This window comes from Eupeodes corollae, chromosome 2, assembly GCF_945859685.1.
Source record: "Eupeodes corollae chromosome 2, idEupCoro1.1, whole genome shotgun sequence".
NCBI lineage: Eukaryota > Metazoa > Arthropoda > Insecta > Diptera > Syrphidae > Eupeodes > Eupeodes corollae.
In genome coordinates, this window is record NC_079148.1 from 23091815 (window position 1) to 23111161 (window position 19347).

The 19347-nt window shown below is 37.5% G+C and overlaps 4 protein-coding genes across 7 annotated transcripts; 3 read left to right on the forward strand and 1 right to left on the reverse strand.

The window, feature by feature from the left end:
• The first annotated feature begins 5295 nt into the window (after positions 1-5295).
• LOC129947279 (salivary glue protein Sgs-3-like) lies at positions 5296-5926 on the forward strand. Its single transcript, XM_056057790.1, has 2 exons — positions 5296-5390; positions 5445-5926. Exons 1-2 carry the CDS (start codon positions 5316-5318, stop codon positions 5781-5783), a joined length of 414 nt encoding a protein of 137 aa, XP_055913765.1. The 5' UTR covers positions 5296-5315; the 3' UTR covers positions 5784-5926.
• A 304-nt stretch (positions 5927-6230) lies between these two features.
• Positions 6231-6916, reverse strand: LOC129944796 (uncharacterized). Its single transcript, XM_056054461.1, has 3 exons — positions 6706-6916; positions 6439-6649; positions 6231-6400 (listed from the first exon to the last, which is right to left on the reverse strand). Exons 1-3 carry the CDS (start codon positions 6724-6726, stop codon positions 6231-6233), a joined length of 402 nt encoding a protein of 133 aa, XP_055910436.1. The 5' UTR covers positions 6727-6916.
• A 342-nt stretch (positions 6917-7258) lies between these two features.
• LOC129945447 (transcription factor MafK) lies at positions 7259-8486 on the forward strand. 4 transcript variants are annotated; one of them, XM_056055206.1, is made up of 2 exons: positions 7259-7505; positions 7614-8486. In XM_056055206.1, exons 1-2 carry the CDS (start codon positions 7428-7430, stop codon positions 7977-7979), a joined length of 444 nt encoding a protein of 147 aa, XP_055911181.1. In that variant the 5' UTR covers positions 7259-7427; the 3' UTR covers positions 7980-8486. The 4 variants fall into 4 exon arrangements, with proteins under 4 accessions (XP_055911181.1, XP_055911182.1, XP_055911183.1 ...); XM_056055207.1 differs by having other exon boundaries at positions 7260-7499; XM_056055208.1 differs by having other exon boundaries at positions 7260-7490.
• Positions 8487-14377: 5891 nt separating this feature from the next.
• Positions 14378-18766, forward strand: LOC129944798 (uncharacterized). The gene has a single exon (XM_056054462.1). The coding sequence runs from the start codon at positions 14378-14380 to the stop codon at positions 18764-18766; it is 4389 nt and encodes a 1462-aa protein (XP_055910437.1).
• Positions 18767-19347: the final 581 nt, after the last annotated feature.

Below are 19347 nucleotides of genomic sequence, written 5' to 3' on the forward strand. Positions count from 1 at the left end.
TCATTGGCAACGAAAATGGAGGTCGATGCAACACCAAAAGTGGAACCATCGACATCCACTGCCCCAAATAAGCCATCCGACGTGGAGGCTAAAACTAAAGTCGACAGTAACTCCGACATGGAGACTGAAGACGCCTCCTTAGGCATCACCCAGAGTGAGGAAGACCTGCTTAGGTCCTCCTCAGACGAGGAAAACGCCGACAAAACAGTGGTGGAGGTTGATCTGACTAATAGTAGCAATGCTGCGATTAGTACAGATTAATCTCCATCACGCCATCATGGCCACGAACAACCTGATACTCCGACTGCATATGAACAAGGAAGACATCGTCTTAATACAGGAGCCGTGGGTCTCAAACTCCATCATCAGAGGTCTCAGGACTCCTGGCTATAAAATATTGTATGCATCGGAGAAAGGTGAACCAAGGTCATGCATGTTAGTAAAAAATGACTTAAACATATTTTTACTCCCCAATTACAGCGACAAGGACACCACCACCGCTGTCCTAACAACGGATAATGCCACCTACTGGCTCATATCCTCCTACCTTGGCCACGACAGCCCAATTCCAGGAAACACCTTGAGGAAGGCAATTGCGGACGCGCAATCGAAAAAAGTTGGTCTCCTAATTGGTTCAGACACTAACGCCCATCACACGGTATGGGGTAGCTCTGATATAAATGAGAGAGGTGAGTACTTATTTGATTATTTACTAAGCACTAACCTACTCATAAGTAATATTGGTAATGAACCCACATTTGTAACCAAGAATAGGAAAGAGGTACTTGATATTACACTTACCTCTGACTCGATCCACAATATGATTTCAAACTGGCATGTCTCAAAAGAGAATTCCTTCTCTGACCACAAATACATTCAGTTTGAGCTCAAAGATGTAGCAAATACATCTACGGGATTTCGAAATCACCGGAATACCAACTGGGAGCGTTATAGGGAGGTACTAGCACAACTGCTTAATCACAACCTTCTTAAAAGCTCCTCCAGTAAAGATGAACTAGACCTTTCTGTAAATCATCTCACCGAAGCCTTAAATGAATCAATGAGATCTTCATGCCCTGTAACCATTTTAAAGGGTAAAAAGAAACCTCATTGGTGGCATAAAGAATTAGAACCATTCAGAAAGAGCTGTCGTAAACTCTTCAACAGATCTAAGTACACTAGATCTCCTTCTGACTGGGACTTATACAAACAAGCTCTAAAGCAATATAAAAAGAATTAAGAAAGTGTAAGAGGTCTTCTTGGAGAAATGTTTGTGATAAAATAGAAAATACTTCAGAAGCCTCAAGACTCAGGAAAATTCTCTCAAAAAGTCCAACAGTACCCAGTGCTTTAAAGACAGAAGCAGGCACGTGAACTATCACAGATGAAGAATCTCTCTAATAACGCGGGAAAAACTGCAATGGGCCATAGACAGCTTTGATCCATATAAATCTCCAGGACCAGATGGAATCATTCCGGCTGAACTACAAAAATTCTCAGACATGATTATTCCACCATTGGAAATCATTCTGACAAGCTGTGTAAGGTTGAGATATATTCCCAAAGCCTGGAGAATGGCAAAAGTAGTCTTCATTCCCAAAGCAGGGAAACCCTCACACGTTAACCCTAAAGATCTACGACCAATCAGCCTATCATCCTTCCTTCTTAAAACCTTGGAAAGATTGATTCCTGGTATCGTTCCTAGATATTGAAGGAGCTTTCAACAACGTCAGTTACCAGGCGATCACAACAGCAATGGATAAGCTGAAATTAGAGAAGTCACTCATAGATCTTATAAGTCTCATGCTCAAAAGCAGGACAATAATTTCTAACATGAGAAGTTTTACTACCACCAGATCGGTGAATCGAGGCACTCCCCAAGGTGGAGTCCTTTCGTCTCTTTTATGGAACATGGTAGTAAACGACCTACTTACAGCATTGGAAGCAGAGGGTTTTAAGGTGATTGCCTATGCTGACGACGTTGCGATATCCGTATCTGGGAAGCACCCCCAAGTTCTCTCGGAACTCCTACAAAATGCCCTAAACAGGCTAACTAAATGGGCTAAATCAAGCTAAATATTTGGGCCTCATTTAAGACAAAAAACTAAATTGGAAGGCAAATATTGATGAAAGAGTCAAAAAGGCTACTGTAGCGCTTTTTACTTGTAAAAAGGCCATAGGATCAAAATGGGGGTTCTTCCCAAAAATAAATCACTGGCTATAAACTTCGGTAATCAGGCCGATACTCATTTATGGAGCCGTCGTATGGTGGACCGCACTGGACAAGATCGTAAATCTAAATAAGCTCATTAAAGTCCAGCGGTCAGCAGGTATGTGCATCACAGGAGCACTTCGCACAACACCAACCGCAGCACTGGAAGTGCTTTTAAACCTAACACCATCATTTGACATCTTCTCTAAAAAGGTGGCTGCCAACTCATTTGTAAGGCTTAGAGCCACCTCTCAATGGACCAGTAACAATACTAGACATACTACTATTCTAGACAATTTCAGATCTATCCCAGATCGCTTAGATTATACCACCCCAAAAATGGTATTTGGTAAAAGATTCCATGTGTCCATCCCTTCAAGATCCTCCTGGGAAGAAGAGGGACCCCTGGAAGACGATATATATATACTGACGGTTCAAAGACCGATCACGGAGTTGGAAGTGGTATCTTTTCAGAACAACTGAATCTCAGTCTATCCTATAGACTTCCCAATCAATGTAGTGTATTCCAGGCAGAAGTATTTTTTATTTTAAATTCAGTTTTGTTCATTAATTCTTACAAACCATCTTAAAGCTATACTAAAATTCATAAAACTAGCCTAATTAACCATAACTTACAACTCAATGGTCCCATACGGACACTTTAAGTTAAACTATAATACTAAGGATTTTCGGCTTAAAGAAAACGTGATATCAACATCTGATATCCGTATTTTCTCAGATAGTCAGGCCGTTATCAAATCTGTGGACTCTATCTCTACAAACTCTATAACATACCATAACTGTCGATCATCTCTAATGGAGATGGCACAACAGTTTGATATTCACCTTTGCTGGGTGCCGGGCCATGGAGACATTCCAGTACTTGGCACGTACTGTTGCTAATGCAAGACGCTGTGAAGAGGGCAGGCACCGGTGGAACAACATCACCACGTGTCAAACGGATCACATATAAGCTCGATAATAGGTGTCATAACCGGGCACTGCCTAATAGGAAAACACGCAACGAGACTAGGCGTATTCTCAAATGACTTTTGCAGAAGCTGTATGGACGAGGAAGAAGAAGAAACAGTTCTTCATCTTCTCTGCACATGCCCTGATTTGGCTCGAAAGCGCAAGAATTACCTAGGAGAATTTGAAATTGAAATTGGTCCATTGAGCTTAGGAGGAAGCCTCAAGATTCATGTGGTATCACAATGGGCCATTAAACTGGCGTAAGTGTGTCCGTTTCCATCTTGGACAGACAATATAACCTAACCTAACCTAATGACTTTCGGCCCTAAGATCTATTACAGTCGAACGCACTAATCACCATGCCACGGGTACGTTAAGTTAATTTAAATATATGAAAAAAAGAGGGTACAAAGAATTTGCCAAAAACTAGGCGTCACATTTGAAATATGAAAAGTAAAAGTAAATTACTGATTGTCATAAGTGTACTCCCAATTTTGAGAGTAACTAAACAAGAAACCAGTTACAGAAAAACTAAAATTTATTTTATACTTGACAGCAGTTTTGCTTTTTAAATTAGTAACGACTGAAAATGTCAACTTTTACCTTTATAGAAACTTCTTTCGCAAAGTATTCCTTCATCATTTTTATTAAAATAAACTTTTGTTTAAAAATATACAGTCTTATTTAATAGAATTCGCTAAACAGATGAATAGTTATACAGTGAATAAGGATTTATGTAGGCTCTATGTAACGTTGCAAAAATTCCTATTTATAAAAAAATCTGCTATAAATTTTAGTTATACAATGCTTATATCAAAAAAAGTGCCAAAAGTACTATAAAATCTGCTAGTTGTCATAACAACTAAAATATAACAAAATAATTCCAATTATTTGTATGATATTCTCTTTCGAAAATCTATATTTTTTTAGATTCTTCGTTTCTTCGGCTCACGAGCTAAACTCGAGAGGCATTATTGTTTTTATTTTAATTTCAAAAAGAGAGGAGAGAAATCAAAATGACATTTACGAAATAATAATAACAATAATTTCCTTATGTAGGCTCTATTCAACCTCAAAACGCGTTTAGCTTATTATGGGACTATGCAACCTTGTATAAGTTTTATAAATAGCATTTTTGCGTTTAGAGGTATTATAGAGATAACATAACTTTATGTAGGCTCTATACAGCGTTTTTAAATAAGACTGATAGTTTTTAGTTCCAACCAAAATGCCGACACCGTTACGGTTCTAGCATATTTCACGTTTTCTCCGCCGTCTAACGTTTTTTTTCAGCTAGTTTCCGTGAATGGTAACACGTAACTCATGTCTGATTTGAAAGATAATTAGTTTTATCCTTTCGCTGAACGAATGACGCTGCGAAATATTGGCTGCGATGGACTTAGGGAACATGACGATTTTGCCAAAAAAAATGATCTTTTCAGATGGAGCTCATTTTGATTTTGGCGGGTATGTAAACAAGCAAAATTGTCACATTTGGTGCACGGAAAACCCGCACGCATACATTGAAAAGCCGAGTCACTGTTTGGTGCCGATTTTGGTCAAGAGGCATAATTGGCTCATTTTTCTTCGAAAATAAGAAAGGAGTGGCCGTTACAGTCAATTGCGATCGTTGTCGGGCCTGTTGAAGAGGAGGATATTGGCAATATTTGGTTTCAACAGGACCGCGCTACGTTCTACACAGCTGAAGTTATATTGGATGTTTTGCGCCCTGTTTCAAAAAAAAAAAGTTATTTGGCGGACCTTATATAAGATCTTAGATCGGTTGTACAGCATTGGCATACAACTTATCTTTCAAAAAGCCTACATGTGATTTTGGTGACAAATTGTGATCACATCTTTTATTAATAACACATTTAGAAAAATACGAACGGTAACTGCAAAATTGTCAAAATTTTTTAATGGCGTAGTGTCAACTTGCTCCAACAGCTCCAAAACTTAGAATTGTCTAAGTAGCTAGCTATTTAAAATAAAACCTCTTATTATTATTGTTGGAAAACCCTTCATAAGTATCGTGTATCCAAAATCATTCATTATTGCAAAGGAGTATTTGTATTTTTCCTTGAACTGTTTGCTTTTGTACTTCACTTGTATTGCACCGTTCTTAGAGGAAATGGACGAGCTATTTGGTAAAAAGCCAAATTTTGCAAAAAGCGATTCGTATAATTTTGGTGCCAAAAGTGTTTCGGTAAAAGGGTAATTTGTAATCTGAAAATAGTTTAATTATTCTGTTTTCTTTCAGAGTTCAGGTGCAACAGTTTCATCACCGAATACGTCCTCAGCAGCACCATTATTCAGCTCCTCAGAAACGTTTGAGTCTCCTGTCTCAAATGATTCAGATTTTTTTGATGTGGATGTAGAGTTTTTTTTGGAAGAAGCTGCGGCCTGTTCATCTTCATTACCAACAACAACACCACCACCACCAACACCACTACCACTACCACCACCAACGACAACACTACTAACAACAACAACACCACCGACAACAACTACACCACCAACAAGAACACCAGCAACATCAAGGCCAGCCGCAATAAAAAAAGGGCTATGTCACGCTCCGACTACTATAAAGAAAAAATAATGCAGAGGCAGCGCGAAGCGGAAAGAGTGGAAGAACGTTTCCAAGAGCGTCAACAGGCCATGGCACAGCTACAGCTAAAAAAAGCGGAGGATCGTAAAAAGAAATACGAGTTAATAGAAAAACTGCTATCGAAATAAAAAACTCGTTACTAAAATTGAATTGTAGTTGTTACTTTCATGTTTTTTTTTCTTAAAGTTTTGAAGTTTGCGGTCGTTAGTATCATTTGATGGAAGTTTGCTCAAGTGAACTCAAAAAGTGATGCTGGTTTGATGCATTTATGAATGATTGCCGAAATTGATGGTGCGATGTGAATCATTTCTGCAAAGACATTTTTGTGAATTAAAGCAAAAAAAATATGTAAATACATAGGTTGAAAAAAGAAATCGAACTTTGGTGGGTAGCTTATAATTTTAATTATCGAATCAAATCTGCTGCTCACACGGCCAACTACAGACCATGCTGACGACGTTGCAATTCCAAATAGGTTTCCAATTGCCGAAATGTCAGAGTGATGCTAACGTACCATATATATACATACACTTCTTTTCTGGGTTCAATTTTTGTTTTGCCTCCATGATTCGGTCTTGATGAAAAAAAATCTGATTGAGAGTATTTTTCTGAAAATAAATAGAAAATGAATGAACAAGTTGTTCACCTATCAATTTCTCTACTGTTGAGCGATTCAACCTGAAGTGGGATTTGTAACCGAGCTCACTATAATCCTCGATAGTTTTCATAAAATTCGAAACGCTTGCGTGCTTCTCATCAGATGAAGAATCATCAGAGCTCATTAAGCGATCAAGTTCTGATGATGAACTGCTTTCTTCACTGCTTGATGATGAGTCCAATAAATATTCTAATAGGATCTGAAATAAAAAACATATTATTTTTGGCAAGAAGTTTAAAATTTAATAACTTCTACCTTTTTTGTTTCGTTATCCATTTTAATTTTTTTCTTTTAAGTAATTATTCTTTTTGTTGACAGCTGATTTTGACATAAGTATGCTTGCACAGATACCAACTTGGAAATTTAAAATAAGAGTGCATATAATAGTGAACATATGTTTTATTCACACTTTCCATTACTGCACTTACTTTCCATTACTGCACAAGCTTATAATTTACCAATAAAATACGCCTATTATTGCAAAGGAGTATTTGTATTTTTCCTTGAACTGTTTGCTTTTGTACTTCAATATCAAATAAACATCAAAATCAGACTATTCCTAATACAACTAATTACACTTTGTATTTTTGAAATAAGTTCTTTTGAATTCATTTTTTTTTATTTCAATTCACAGAAGTGAAACCAGATAAATGAATTTTTCAAATTTAAAATTAAATGAATCATAGGTTTGTTTGATTCGTTTAAGACAAAAACCCGTTTCCTCTCTGCTCAAGTTAAAACAAACATTTTCGAAAATATTGTCTATCTCTTTTTTTCGTGAAATAGATTAAAAAAATCGATTTGTCATCGTAATTTGTTGTTATACTTCAACTTCATCTCAAGCACCTCCTTATCCTTATCTTATCATAAAATAAAATACTACGGAATTGAAAAAATATATTTTTCATTACAAAACGTTTAGCAAAATCAAAGAAAGACTTTTCAAGTTAATACATAAAATATCTGCCACTAAAATAATGGCTATGACATACCAATATCAACAAGGAGCAGAAGAATTTCGGCCACCTCCGCCATTATTGGTAACAAAAGTTAATGTACAAGCATTTTACCAGAAAAGTGTTTTTCATTAAATTTATTGCAAGTAATTGCACGTGAGGTTTTCGCAATAATGAGTGTTGTTTTTTTTTTGTTTGTTAATGTAGCCTCCCATGTCACCATGCCCCATTCCAGACATATCCGATGACCAATTGGTCTCGATTTCGGTGCGAGATCTGAATCGAATGCTGAAAATGCGTGGCCTTACACGAGAGGAAATTGTTCGGATGAAACAGCGGCGCAGAACGTTAAAGAACCGTGGATATGCTGCAAGTTGCCGCATTAAACGAATCGAACAGAAAGATACTCTGGAATCGGAGAAAACGACTGAATGGCAGGAGCTCGAACGTTTGCATATGGACAACGAAAATTGTAATCGGGAAATTATGGATTGGAGAAACAAATACTACTCACTTCTGCAATTCGCTGCTCAACACAACATTCCTGTTCCTATAGAGCTTCAGACTTGCTAAGATTATTATTTTCTATTATTTGTTATTTTATTTTTATTCCAATAGAACTAAGGAGAATGTGTAAGAAACTTTTTGTGTGATTAGTTGTTGTGTGTTTGGTGGCTTGGAATTTTGTCATAGATTTAATTTTGTGTTTATTTTTTTAGGCAAAACCTAAAAGTGGTATGAAAAGTTCCGAGGTGCCAAACAGACTGATTAGTTTATTATTTAGGTTTTATTTTGTTGCCCCTAAGATTATTTTAAGTCAACTGAAAGTTTACGTATACAAAATTTGGTAAGAATGGGATGTTTCCATGGAGTTTTGTGTCTATAAGAGCTGGGCTAAGATGGCATGAGTGGATTAGAGACTAGCTCTTTAGATGCAAGGAACACCTTTTTTGCTAAATGCCAGGAACTGCGTATATAAATAGTACAATTTTTGTGAAATTAAGCATTAAATATAATACATACCTATATACAAACATAAATAAATAAAAGCCTAGAAGTACTTACAGCTTAAACAAACAATTCCGTTGTTTTCTTTGGAATTGAGTTTTCGTCAGGAACATAACGACGAATTTTCTTTGATATAGGGACAATATTACATTATGATGCCCTGGACTTGATGTGTAAAATGTTTTTAACATAAATTTTGTTAATTTTTTTATAAAATAAGAATGACAGCAGGCAGGTAGAATTCATACCAAAAAAAATGAAACGTAATAAAAAAAGGCCTTAAGTTTTGACATTAAGGGTGTAGTTTCCCTTAAGCTCCCTATTATTAGTTATCCATGAGCAAGCTGACAATGTATAGCTAGCTAAGAAAAATTTGTCTCTTTTATATGAATTCGAAATCTATTATCTATTGAAAAACATAAGCAATCGTTTTTAATATTATGAGTAAATAAGATGTCACAAATTTTTTCAAGAATCATCTGAAATACTCGTCGGTTCTGATTATAAACAAAGTGAAACAGAAGATCAACTAGTTGATGACTTGTGTGATGAAGATCTGACAATTGCTGAAACTGTAGAAGACTCTGGTGATGTTACTATAACTGAAGATACAGTTAGTGAAGACTTGGAAGGTGAACATCATACTGTCAGCCATGGTGCAGCTGCGCTCCCTTCGCAAAATTACAACAGTGATCTTCAAGGCGCAGCGAACGGGAACGCCGACCTCAAGTTGAGATTATTAAATGAGTTATAGAGCAACTTCTGCGGCTGAATTTTTAACAGGTATTCCGGTATGCTGCAAAATGGTATAAGGCTATTGAAGACGAACACACTCTTCAATGAACGAAAACAAAGTTTGGCAAGTGGTCAGAAAACCGAAGAATGCAAAAGATTTTGAAACCGAAGTGGATCTTCCAAATTAAAGTTAACGAGAACGGTGAGCCCACAAGATATAAGGCCAGACTCGTAGTGAAGGCTTATTTACAAAACGCTGGAATTGATTATGACGAAACGTACTCGGCTGTTGCGAAATTGACAACCACACGAATTGTGTTTTAGCTGTTGGAAAAAACCTGATATTCCACCCATTAGATGTAAAGACTGCATTTCTTCATGGTGTATTGAAGGAAGAACTTTATGTTACTGTTCCAGAAGGGGTTTCCGAAGCAGATGGAAATGTTTGTCGCTTACTCAAATCTATCTACGGCTTAAAGCAAGCACCCCGATGTTGGACCAAAAAGTTTAATCATTTTCTTCTTCAATTGGGATTTAAAAGATCAAATCACGACTATTGTTTGTACTCCAAGATGGGACAAGAACAAGATGACATCATCATACTTATTCTGTATGTTGATGATTTACTCATTGCTGGAAAAAGCTTAAGACAAATAGACCAATTAAAGACAAATTTGGAAAAGACATTCAAGATGTCAGACTGCGGGAATCCTAAATATTTTCTTGGAATTAAGATTGATTTTCATGAAAACGAAAAACATTTATCGCAAGTATCCAGCATTGAAAAAGTTTTAAGCAAGTTTAGAGTGGAAGAATGTAACCCTACTAGAACCCCGATGGAAAAAGCATTACAACTTTAAAAGACAATAACTGAAATTACACTTGACAAGCCCTACAGAGAATTGCTTGGAAGCTTAATGTATATTATGATGTGCGTTAGACATATGTTTTCCAGTTGGATACATGGGAAGATACCAACAAAACCCATCAGAAATTCATTGGCAAGCTCTCAAACGAATTGTGAGATTTTTAAAAGGGAATAAAAAGAAAAAAACTTGTTTTCGAAGTAAGTAGTCCTAATCCTTTGATTGGATATGCTGATGCTGATTGGGGAAGTGATGTAATTGATAGAAAATCATCATCAATACGGATGTATTGTGTCATGGTCTAGCAAAAAGCAAACTACTGTTTCGACTTCTTCAAGTGAAGCAGAGTATATGGCCCTTAGTGCTGCTTCATCTGAAGCCATTTGGATCCGAGGCATATTACAAGTTATTAAGCAAATTAACATGGAACCTGCAATAATTTACGAAGACAATAAGGGATGTATTGGAATGGCTACAAATTTAGAGAGCAAACGGTCTAAACATATAGATATAAAACATCACTTTATTCAAGACCACATTAAAAGTGGACTGATTGAAATCAAGTCTATTGGAACAAAGGATCAACATGCATACGTTCAAACAAAATCTCTTGATTCAACACGTTTTCAAGATTTATGTTTAAGACTTGGTTTAAACGATTGAGAAGGGGTATTGAAAAACATAAGCAATCGTTTTTAATATTATGAGAAAATAAGTTGTCACAAATTGTCTCAATTCCGATTTCAAAAGTTGTTGATACAACATCTTTCTTTGTTATATAAATAAATATATTATATCCTCTTTGTAAAACAACAAGACTCTAATAGTATCTTTGAAATATATTAATATTCCCGGGGTTTTTTGAGTATCTATGTATATAGTTTTGATATTATCTGTCTATTAGAAACTTATGTAGTACAAAATAGTAGAATTCAGAAATTACTTTCCTTCTTATACGAATGTGCATGGACTCCTGCAAAAAGAACTTCCAGCAAGGGAAGAGCTAGCGGTAGTACTCTTATTGCAATAAAGAAAGAGATGTATAGAATTTTCAAAATAAGCAAAATTGAAGAAATTATGTATATAGAAGTCAAAATTCAGGGTAATATTTTGTATATTGTTCCTGTCTATCTTAATTGCAACTATTGGAAACGAGATTTTGAATCGCTGTATGAGTGTCTTTGCGGTTTGATATCACAAAACTTGTTGATCATTGGAGATTTAAAGGCAAGAACAGCGGCTGAAGAATCGGAAAAAGCGATAATAGATCATAAACGTCAATGGAAAGATAAAAAAGTGAATGGAGAGGGTTCAAAGATCATAGAATTAGCAAAAGAATTTGGTCTGAGCATATTAAATGGAGCTTCTGAAGGAGACTTCGAGGGTGAATATACATTTGTCGGAATACAGGGTAGTTCTGTTTTTGATTATGTCATCTTGGGTGGCGACTGGTGGACATTTTTCGAATATTTTAAGGTAGGAAAGGAAACATTTTCCGATCATCTGCCAATAACGATAACAATTCAAAATAACAAATCCAGACGCTCGTGATTTGGGTAATAAAATCCTCAAATGGAACAAAACTAAAAAAGAAGAATATAAAACAAAAATGGATGCACTGCTTCAAACAAAACAAAATGGATCGATTACAAATTATTTACCTTTATGCGACCTCGAATCAATCGTCATAAAATCGGCGACATCAATTCCCAAATCAGGTACACTCCATAAGAAATCCGCATGGTATGATCGTGAATGCGAAAAACTTAGAAAAAAGTGTTTAGCCTTGCTCAACTTGTTAAGAAAAAAATAATCTCAGTCGATTAGAATAGATTATTTAGAAGCAAATAAGCACTATAAACGGACTGTAAAAATAAAAAAGCGAGCTCATGAAGAAAAATTGGCATGTGAACTAAGTCAAAGCAAGGATGCAAAAGAATTTTGGAATTTAACTAGAAAATTGTCTGGTAACTACCAATCAAAAGAACAAGTTTCGATTCCCTTGGAAAGCTTACGACTCCATTTTGAATCTCTATTATACCAAACGGATCAAATTACGTGGAGTTTTGCACAGCCCAACATTGTGTACGATCTTTTAGACAAAGAAATTAGATTTGAAGAAGTCGAATTGGTACTTCATTCCTTAAGAGATGTCAAAGCATCAGGACCTGACGGCATACCGGCCGAATTCTACAAATATAGCTCCCAAACTTTCAAAGATTACTTCGCAAAAGCACTCGACATCATATTTAACTTTGGAACACTACCTGATCAGTTTTATGAGTCCTTGATATTACCAATATACAAAAAAGGTGACAGCTCAAATCCAGCCAATTATAGGGGGATCACTTTGTTGAACTCGGTGCTAAAAGCTTATACAACATTATTATACAAAAGACTCGAAGAGTGGGTTTCCGTGAACGAAAAACTCAGCGAGTTTCAAGCTGGCTTCCGCTTTGGTTACTCTACTGTCGATAACATTTTCATCTTAACTTCAATAGCACAAATGAAAATTGACCATAATAAAAAGCTCTATACTTTCTTTGTCGATTTTAGGGCTGCATTTGACATGATAAATCGAAATGCAATGTTCTACAAGCTGTACAATTTAGGAATATCTACAAAATTCGTACGTGCATTAATAAAACTTTATCAGCAAACAACAGCAAATATAAGCAAAGGTAGAGACAGATCAGAAAGACTGATTGCAAACCGAGGTGTCAAACAAGGGTGCAACCTCAGCCCCTTACTGTTCGCACTCTTTTTCGATGACCTTGTGGAGTGGCTTACATGTGGGGTATTGACAACACAAAGGTAAAGGTTATCATGTACGCAGATGACATAGTCATTCTTGCCGAATCACCATCTTCATTGCAACTGATGATAAACAAGCTCTATCAGTATTGCTTAATATGGGGTCTGGAGGTAAATGTGGAAAAATCAAAGGTTATGATTTTCCAAAAAGGCTTCGGAAGAATTGCAAGCGGTGAAAATTGGAAATATGGCGAACGTAAGCTAGAAGTAGTAAAAAAATATACCTATCTCGGATTGGAATTATCGTTCAATTTAAAAATGGAAAACCACCTAATAAATAAAGTAGATAAGGCGAAATCAGCAATATGCCAGAATTGGAAAAACATTTTCAGCAACTATTTAATAACTATCAGCACCAAATATAGTGTATTTAATGCTACAGCCAAATCTATTATGTTTTATGGTGCACAAGTTTGGGGGATAGAACGACAGGTCGTAACTGAAAGCCAGCTCTGTTCTTTCTAAGGAAAATCTTTTACCTTCCATTAAACACGCCAAAATATATGTATCACCTGGAGTCGGGGTTGCCAACAATGTTTATCTCTGCTCTTAAACTACATGCAGATTATTTATTAAGGGTGATTAATATGGAAGAATCAAGACTTCCAAAGATGATTCTTAAGTATGCATTGAAAAAGAAAACTCTCTTCGTCAAAAATTGGGTAAAACTTGCCGAAAACTGTGGAATGACGATTAACTTGTCAGAAGCTAACTCAAACCAGTGGAAAAAGATCTTTTATAAAATAATTCAACTGACTGATGAAAATGAAAGCTCGCAGTTCAACAGACCGAAAGTATTATTCATTAATCAATTACAATCTTAATGAAAATAACTACTTTAAAAGCTGTTTCTCGTGCTACAACATAGGGACCATCTTCAAAATTAGAGGTGAACTCATCAAATTAAACTTTACTCCACATCGAACCGCGAGGAACTGTAGTTTATGTAATCTGCAAGAGAGGGAAGACATCCTTCATTTTATTGGAGTTTGCCCCGTGCTTAAAGAAATATGAAAATAGTTTTTTATGAAAGTTAATGGCTTTTGTAAAGGCTACTTTTCATGTTTTTCGAGTCTGGTGCAGAATGCAGATTGTTTCAATCGTTTTTTTTTTCTTTGTTGGTTAATAAAGATTAAATAAATAGCTATCAGTTTGTTAGTGGCAGTGGCATCACTGTCACTCATATCTTCGACTGCCAACTTTCAAGATACAAACATCAATGTCATACAAATACCAAACTTACGATACAAAATCCAAGCCATACCAATAGCAACTGCAAAAAAGAAGAAGAAACGAAAAATTCAAATTCCAGACAAACGTATTTCAGCAGTCATTGAGAGAAGACCAACGAACCACAAGAATTGCGAAGTAATATTAAAAGAAATTTGTAGTTTCTCATAAAAATTTCTACTTTTAATAAAATTATTCGAAACTGACAAATTTAAAATTGATTCTTTGTTTTTCTTTAAATAAGTTGTTCCAATAATAAGGAAGAGCAACAATTCTACAAATTTCTTTTATATTAATAAGTAAAAGATAAAGATAAAGATGTCTGCTGACGAAACTCCATTAATAAGGAGAAGTAAACGACAAGAGGGTCGTAGAATCGCCAAAGCCAAAGAAGATGGTAGATGCAAATTATGCGACCTAGACAACACGCAAGAAATGGTTCAGTGCGACGAATGTTTACAATGGTACCATTTCAATTGCGTCAACGTGACTGCGGCCATAGAAGAAGAAGATTGGAGCTGCGCGCAATGTCTAAACCAAAAGAAGGCAGATGCAGAATCCGTACGTTCCAAGAAGACGTCATCAACAAATCGCCGGCAAATAGAATTACAGATCCTCGAAGAATCTAGAGAACTAGAGAAGAAGAGAGATGAAGATTATCTAAGAAAGAAATTGGATTTGCTCGTAAATGGAAGTCAAAAAAGTGCGTGCTCCGAATCGTATAAAGATCCGAAAGATGTCGAGAATTGGATTCGAAACCAGAACGATGTACAATACCAAGCACTTGCAGTGAATACAATGAAAAGTGCACAAATAACAACACAAATAAATCAACATCTGGGCATCCATATTCCTGCCACCACCATGCCACACAACCCTGGCCCATCAACATCACTTCATCATGCAAATCCAAGAAATCTACAGCAAGAGTCTGCACAACCCGATAATGTTCAATTGGCAAACAGACATTCAATGTCAAGGGATTTACCGAATTTCTATGGCAGCCCTGAAGAGTGGCCACTTTTCATCAGTACTTACGATCGAAGTACACGGCTCTGTGGTTTTAGTAATGAAGAAAACCTCTTGAGACTGCAAAAATGTTTAAAAGGACAGGTCCTTGAAACAATGCGCGGCAGATTGATGTTGCCATCTAATGTTCCTAACATCATACAAACAATGCGAATCATGTACGGCCGTCCAAAAGTCATAATAAAGTCGCTTTTGCAGAAGATCCAAACTCAGCCAAGAATCCAAATCGAGAAAGTCGAGACTATTATATCGTATTCCTTGGCTGTACAAAATCTGATTTCGACAATAGAAGCCTGTGACCTCCAGGAGTATTTGCACAATGCAGAGCTCCTGGACGATCTTGTGAGCAAACTGCCGACACAGCTGATGTTAGATTGGGCGAAAGCAATTGAAGGAATGACATCATACAACCTATTGGACTTTGACGAATGGCTCTTCAGGTTAATAGATAACATATGTAAAGTAAGTCCTGCTATATCATTCAATCAAGATTCGAGAACACCTATGCGCAAGAAAGAAAAAGCCCACATCAATACACACTCCGAAGAAGATGTAAAGACACCAATGTCCGACAAGAGACGCTGTACAATTTGCTCTCAGGATTGTTGCGGAGTTCACCTATGCAAGAGATTTAAGAATATGAGCCTTAACGACAAATGGAATGCTATAAAACAAAACAGACTTTGCCGTACATGCCTGAAATCTCATCCGCAATCTCGTTGCAGACTGAATACTTTGTGTGGTGTGAAGGGTTGCATTTATAGACATCATCCTTTGTTACACAAGAACACGAGTGACACAGTGGTTACAGGAACATCAACAATTGAAGTGCAAACGACAGAAACAAGCCAAGCTACCTCTACAGATGACGCAAATTTCAACTGTAACACGCACAGATCAACTCATAATATAAAATACCGCGTTGTTCCTGTTGTTCTTCATGCTGAACAGAAGCACATTGCGACATTTGCCTTTCTGGACGACGGATCGTCACTTACTATGATGGAGGACTCCTTGGCAAAAGAATTGGATCTCAAAGGCATCAATCAACCGCTCTTTTTAAAGTGGACAGGCAACACCCACCGAAACGAAAATGAATCAAGAATAGTATCCGTCGAAGTTTCTGGAAGGGAACACACCGATAAAAGATTTAAAATTCCAATCATCAGAACTGTGAAATCTCTTAATTTGCCACAACAATCCTTGGATGTCGAAGAACTCAGAGCTAAGTACCCTTATCTGCGCGGGTACCCAATTCAATCCTACGAGAAGGCTGTTCCACGCTTGTTGATCGGTCTAGATAATTTGAAGCTAGCAATTCCTCTGAAGGTGGTAGAAGGCGGCGAAGGAGATCCAGTTGCAACAAAGACAAGACTTGGTTGGGTAGCATATGGACCATCATCAGTAACAGACAATAACACAGGTGAGTCCTTTCATTCTTACTATCATGAGTGTGAATGCGCAACTGCCAAGCTGAGTGACGCCGACTACACCCTTCATAACATGATGAAAGATTACTTTTCTCTGGATAGTCTTGGGGTTGGGGAACCAAAGGGGCTGTTAAGGTCGCAAGATGACGAACGCGCCTGCAAGATGCTTGAAAGTCTTACGATCAGAATCGGTTGTCGATTCACAACAGGCCTTTTATGGAAGTATGAAAACATTAAACTCCCAGAGAGCTTCCAAATGGCTCTAAAACGACACCACTGCTTTGCACAAAAATTGAAACGCAACCCAGACTTGGGCAATAAAATAAAAAATCAGATCAAAGAATATGAAAATAAAAGATACATAAGAAAATTGTCTAAAAACGAACTTGAACATCAATTTCCTCGAACTTGGTACCTTCCAATATTTGTTGTTACAAATCAAAATAAACCGGGCAAGACTCGAATAGTCTGGGATGCTGCTGCCGAAGTCAATGGCGTGTCACTCAACTCTGTACTGTTAAAAGGACCTGATCAACTTGTTTGCCTACTCTCAGTCCTATATCGTTTTCGAGAGAGGCGCGTCGCCATATGTGCGGACATTCGAGAAATGTTCCACCAGATTGAAATGCGAGCAGACGATCAGCACGCCCAACGATTTCTCTGGAGCAATGACTTACATGCCACTCCAGATGTTTATGTGATGCAGGTACTGACGTTTGGGGCCACTTGCTCTCCCAGTTGTGCGCAGTTTGTTAAGAATAAAAATGCTCTCGAATTTTCCGAACAGTATCCAAGAGCAGTCGATTCCATCCTTCACAGCCATTATGTTGACGATCTTCTTGATAGCGTAGACTCAGAAGAAGAAGCCATCAAGCTGGGTAAAGAAGTCAAATACATACATCAAAACGGTGGTTTTGAAATTCGAAATTGGATCTCAAATTCACCGAAGGTCATGGAGGCTCTGGGAGAGCAACCGCCAGCATCCAGAAGAAGCCTGGACATCAACCCTGAGAGTACCTCCGAAAAGGTTTTAGGCATGTGGTGGTGTATTCAAACAGATACATTTACATTCTCAGTTTCAAAGAAGGCGTCAATGATAGAGCTTCTGTCAGAAGACTTCGAACCGACAAAGCGGCAAATACTTCGCGTCCTAATGAGCATTTTTGATCCCTTAGGCCTGATTGGTAATTCATTAATTTATATCAAAATTCTAATGCAAGAGATCTGGCGTTCCAAACTGAGCTGGGATGAGAAAATTGAAGGGAAACTATGCGAGAAGTGGCGCGTTTGGGTCAATCACTTAAAAAACATTGACCGAATACATATTCCCAGATGCTATTTAAAGCAAATCATGTATGGTGAGCACGACACATGCCAACTACATATTTTTGTTGACGCTAGCATCAATGCATTTGCCGCTGTAGCCTTCATCCGAGTAACAAAAGGTAACCTAATTGAATGCAGAATAATTTCATCAAAAACTCGGGTTGCGCCTCTTCGATTAACTTCCATACCAAGGCTAGAACTCGACGCCGCAAGGCTCGGTGTACGATTAGCGAACAGCATCAAGCAGTATCACGCCATCAAGTTTTCAGAAGAGTTTTACTGGTCGGACTCCAAAACAGTTCTCTCATGGATTCAGTCTGATCATCGCAATTATAAGCAATACGTCGGATTCAGAGTCAGCGAGATACTGGAAACAACCGAAACTCATCTGTGGCGCTATATACCTTCAAAAGACAACGTAGCAGACGACGCCACGAAATGGGAAAAAATACCCGACTTTGATATGAATTCGCGATGGTTTGTAGGCCCACCATTTCTGATGCAAGACGAAAACAAATGGCCACTCAATTTGTCAAACCTTCAAGAAACTGCGGAAGAACTGAAAGCATCAATTTTGTTCCATCATACTGTACACAATCAAGCACTAATAGACTCCAAACGTTTTTCAAATTGGCAAAAATTAGTAAGAACTCAAGCATACATTTCCCGATTTATATATAATACCAGAGCTATCAAGAAGAAAGTTCCTAAACGAGATCAAAAGTACATCACACATGGAGAATATGTGGAATCAGAAAGATCACTCTATCTTCAAGCCCAGCTGGATTCGTTTCGTGATGAGATAAGTATTCTAAAAAACAACCTTGATCTTCCGTTAGCCCAGCATAAATCTTTGGACAAATCCAGCTTTATTCGGAAGATGTCTCCGTTCATAGATCAAGATGGACTCCTACGCCTATAATGAATTACAATCCGACATGGCCAAAAAGTTCTCAACCTCCCAAACGCAATGGATATACAATCCCCCAGCATCCCCCCATATGGGTGGCAGTTGGGAGCGCCTAGTCCGCTCCATAAAAAAGACCTTATATCAAATCATGCCAAGTCGTAACCCAACTGACGAATTGCTGCACAGCATGCTACTGGAGGTCGAACGTGTAGTTAATTCCCGCCCCTTAACTTATATTGCACTCGAAGATGCGAATGATGAAGTCCTAACGCCGAATCATTTTTTGTTAGGCTCATCCAACGGTGAAAAGACAGATAGTATTCCTACCAACGACAATACGCTCTTACGAAGAAACTGGATGAAAGCCCAGCAATACGCGAATCTATTTTGGAGAAAGTGGCTACATGAATATCTGCCGACACTAACTCGACGATCAAAGTGGTTTACACCGACGAAGCCTATTGCTGTTGGAGATATAGTCATAGTAACAGACGAATCAAAACCCCGCAACTTATGGCCAAAGGGACGGGTTATAGATGTCAAGCCCGGAAAAGACGGACAAGTTCGGAGAGCAACGGTACAAACTGTTTCAG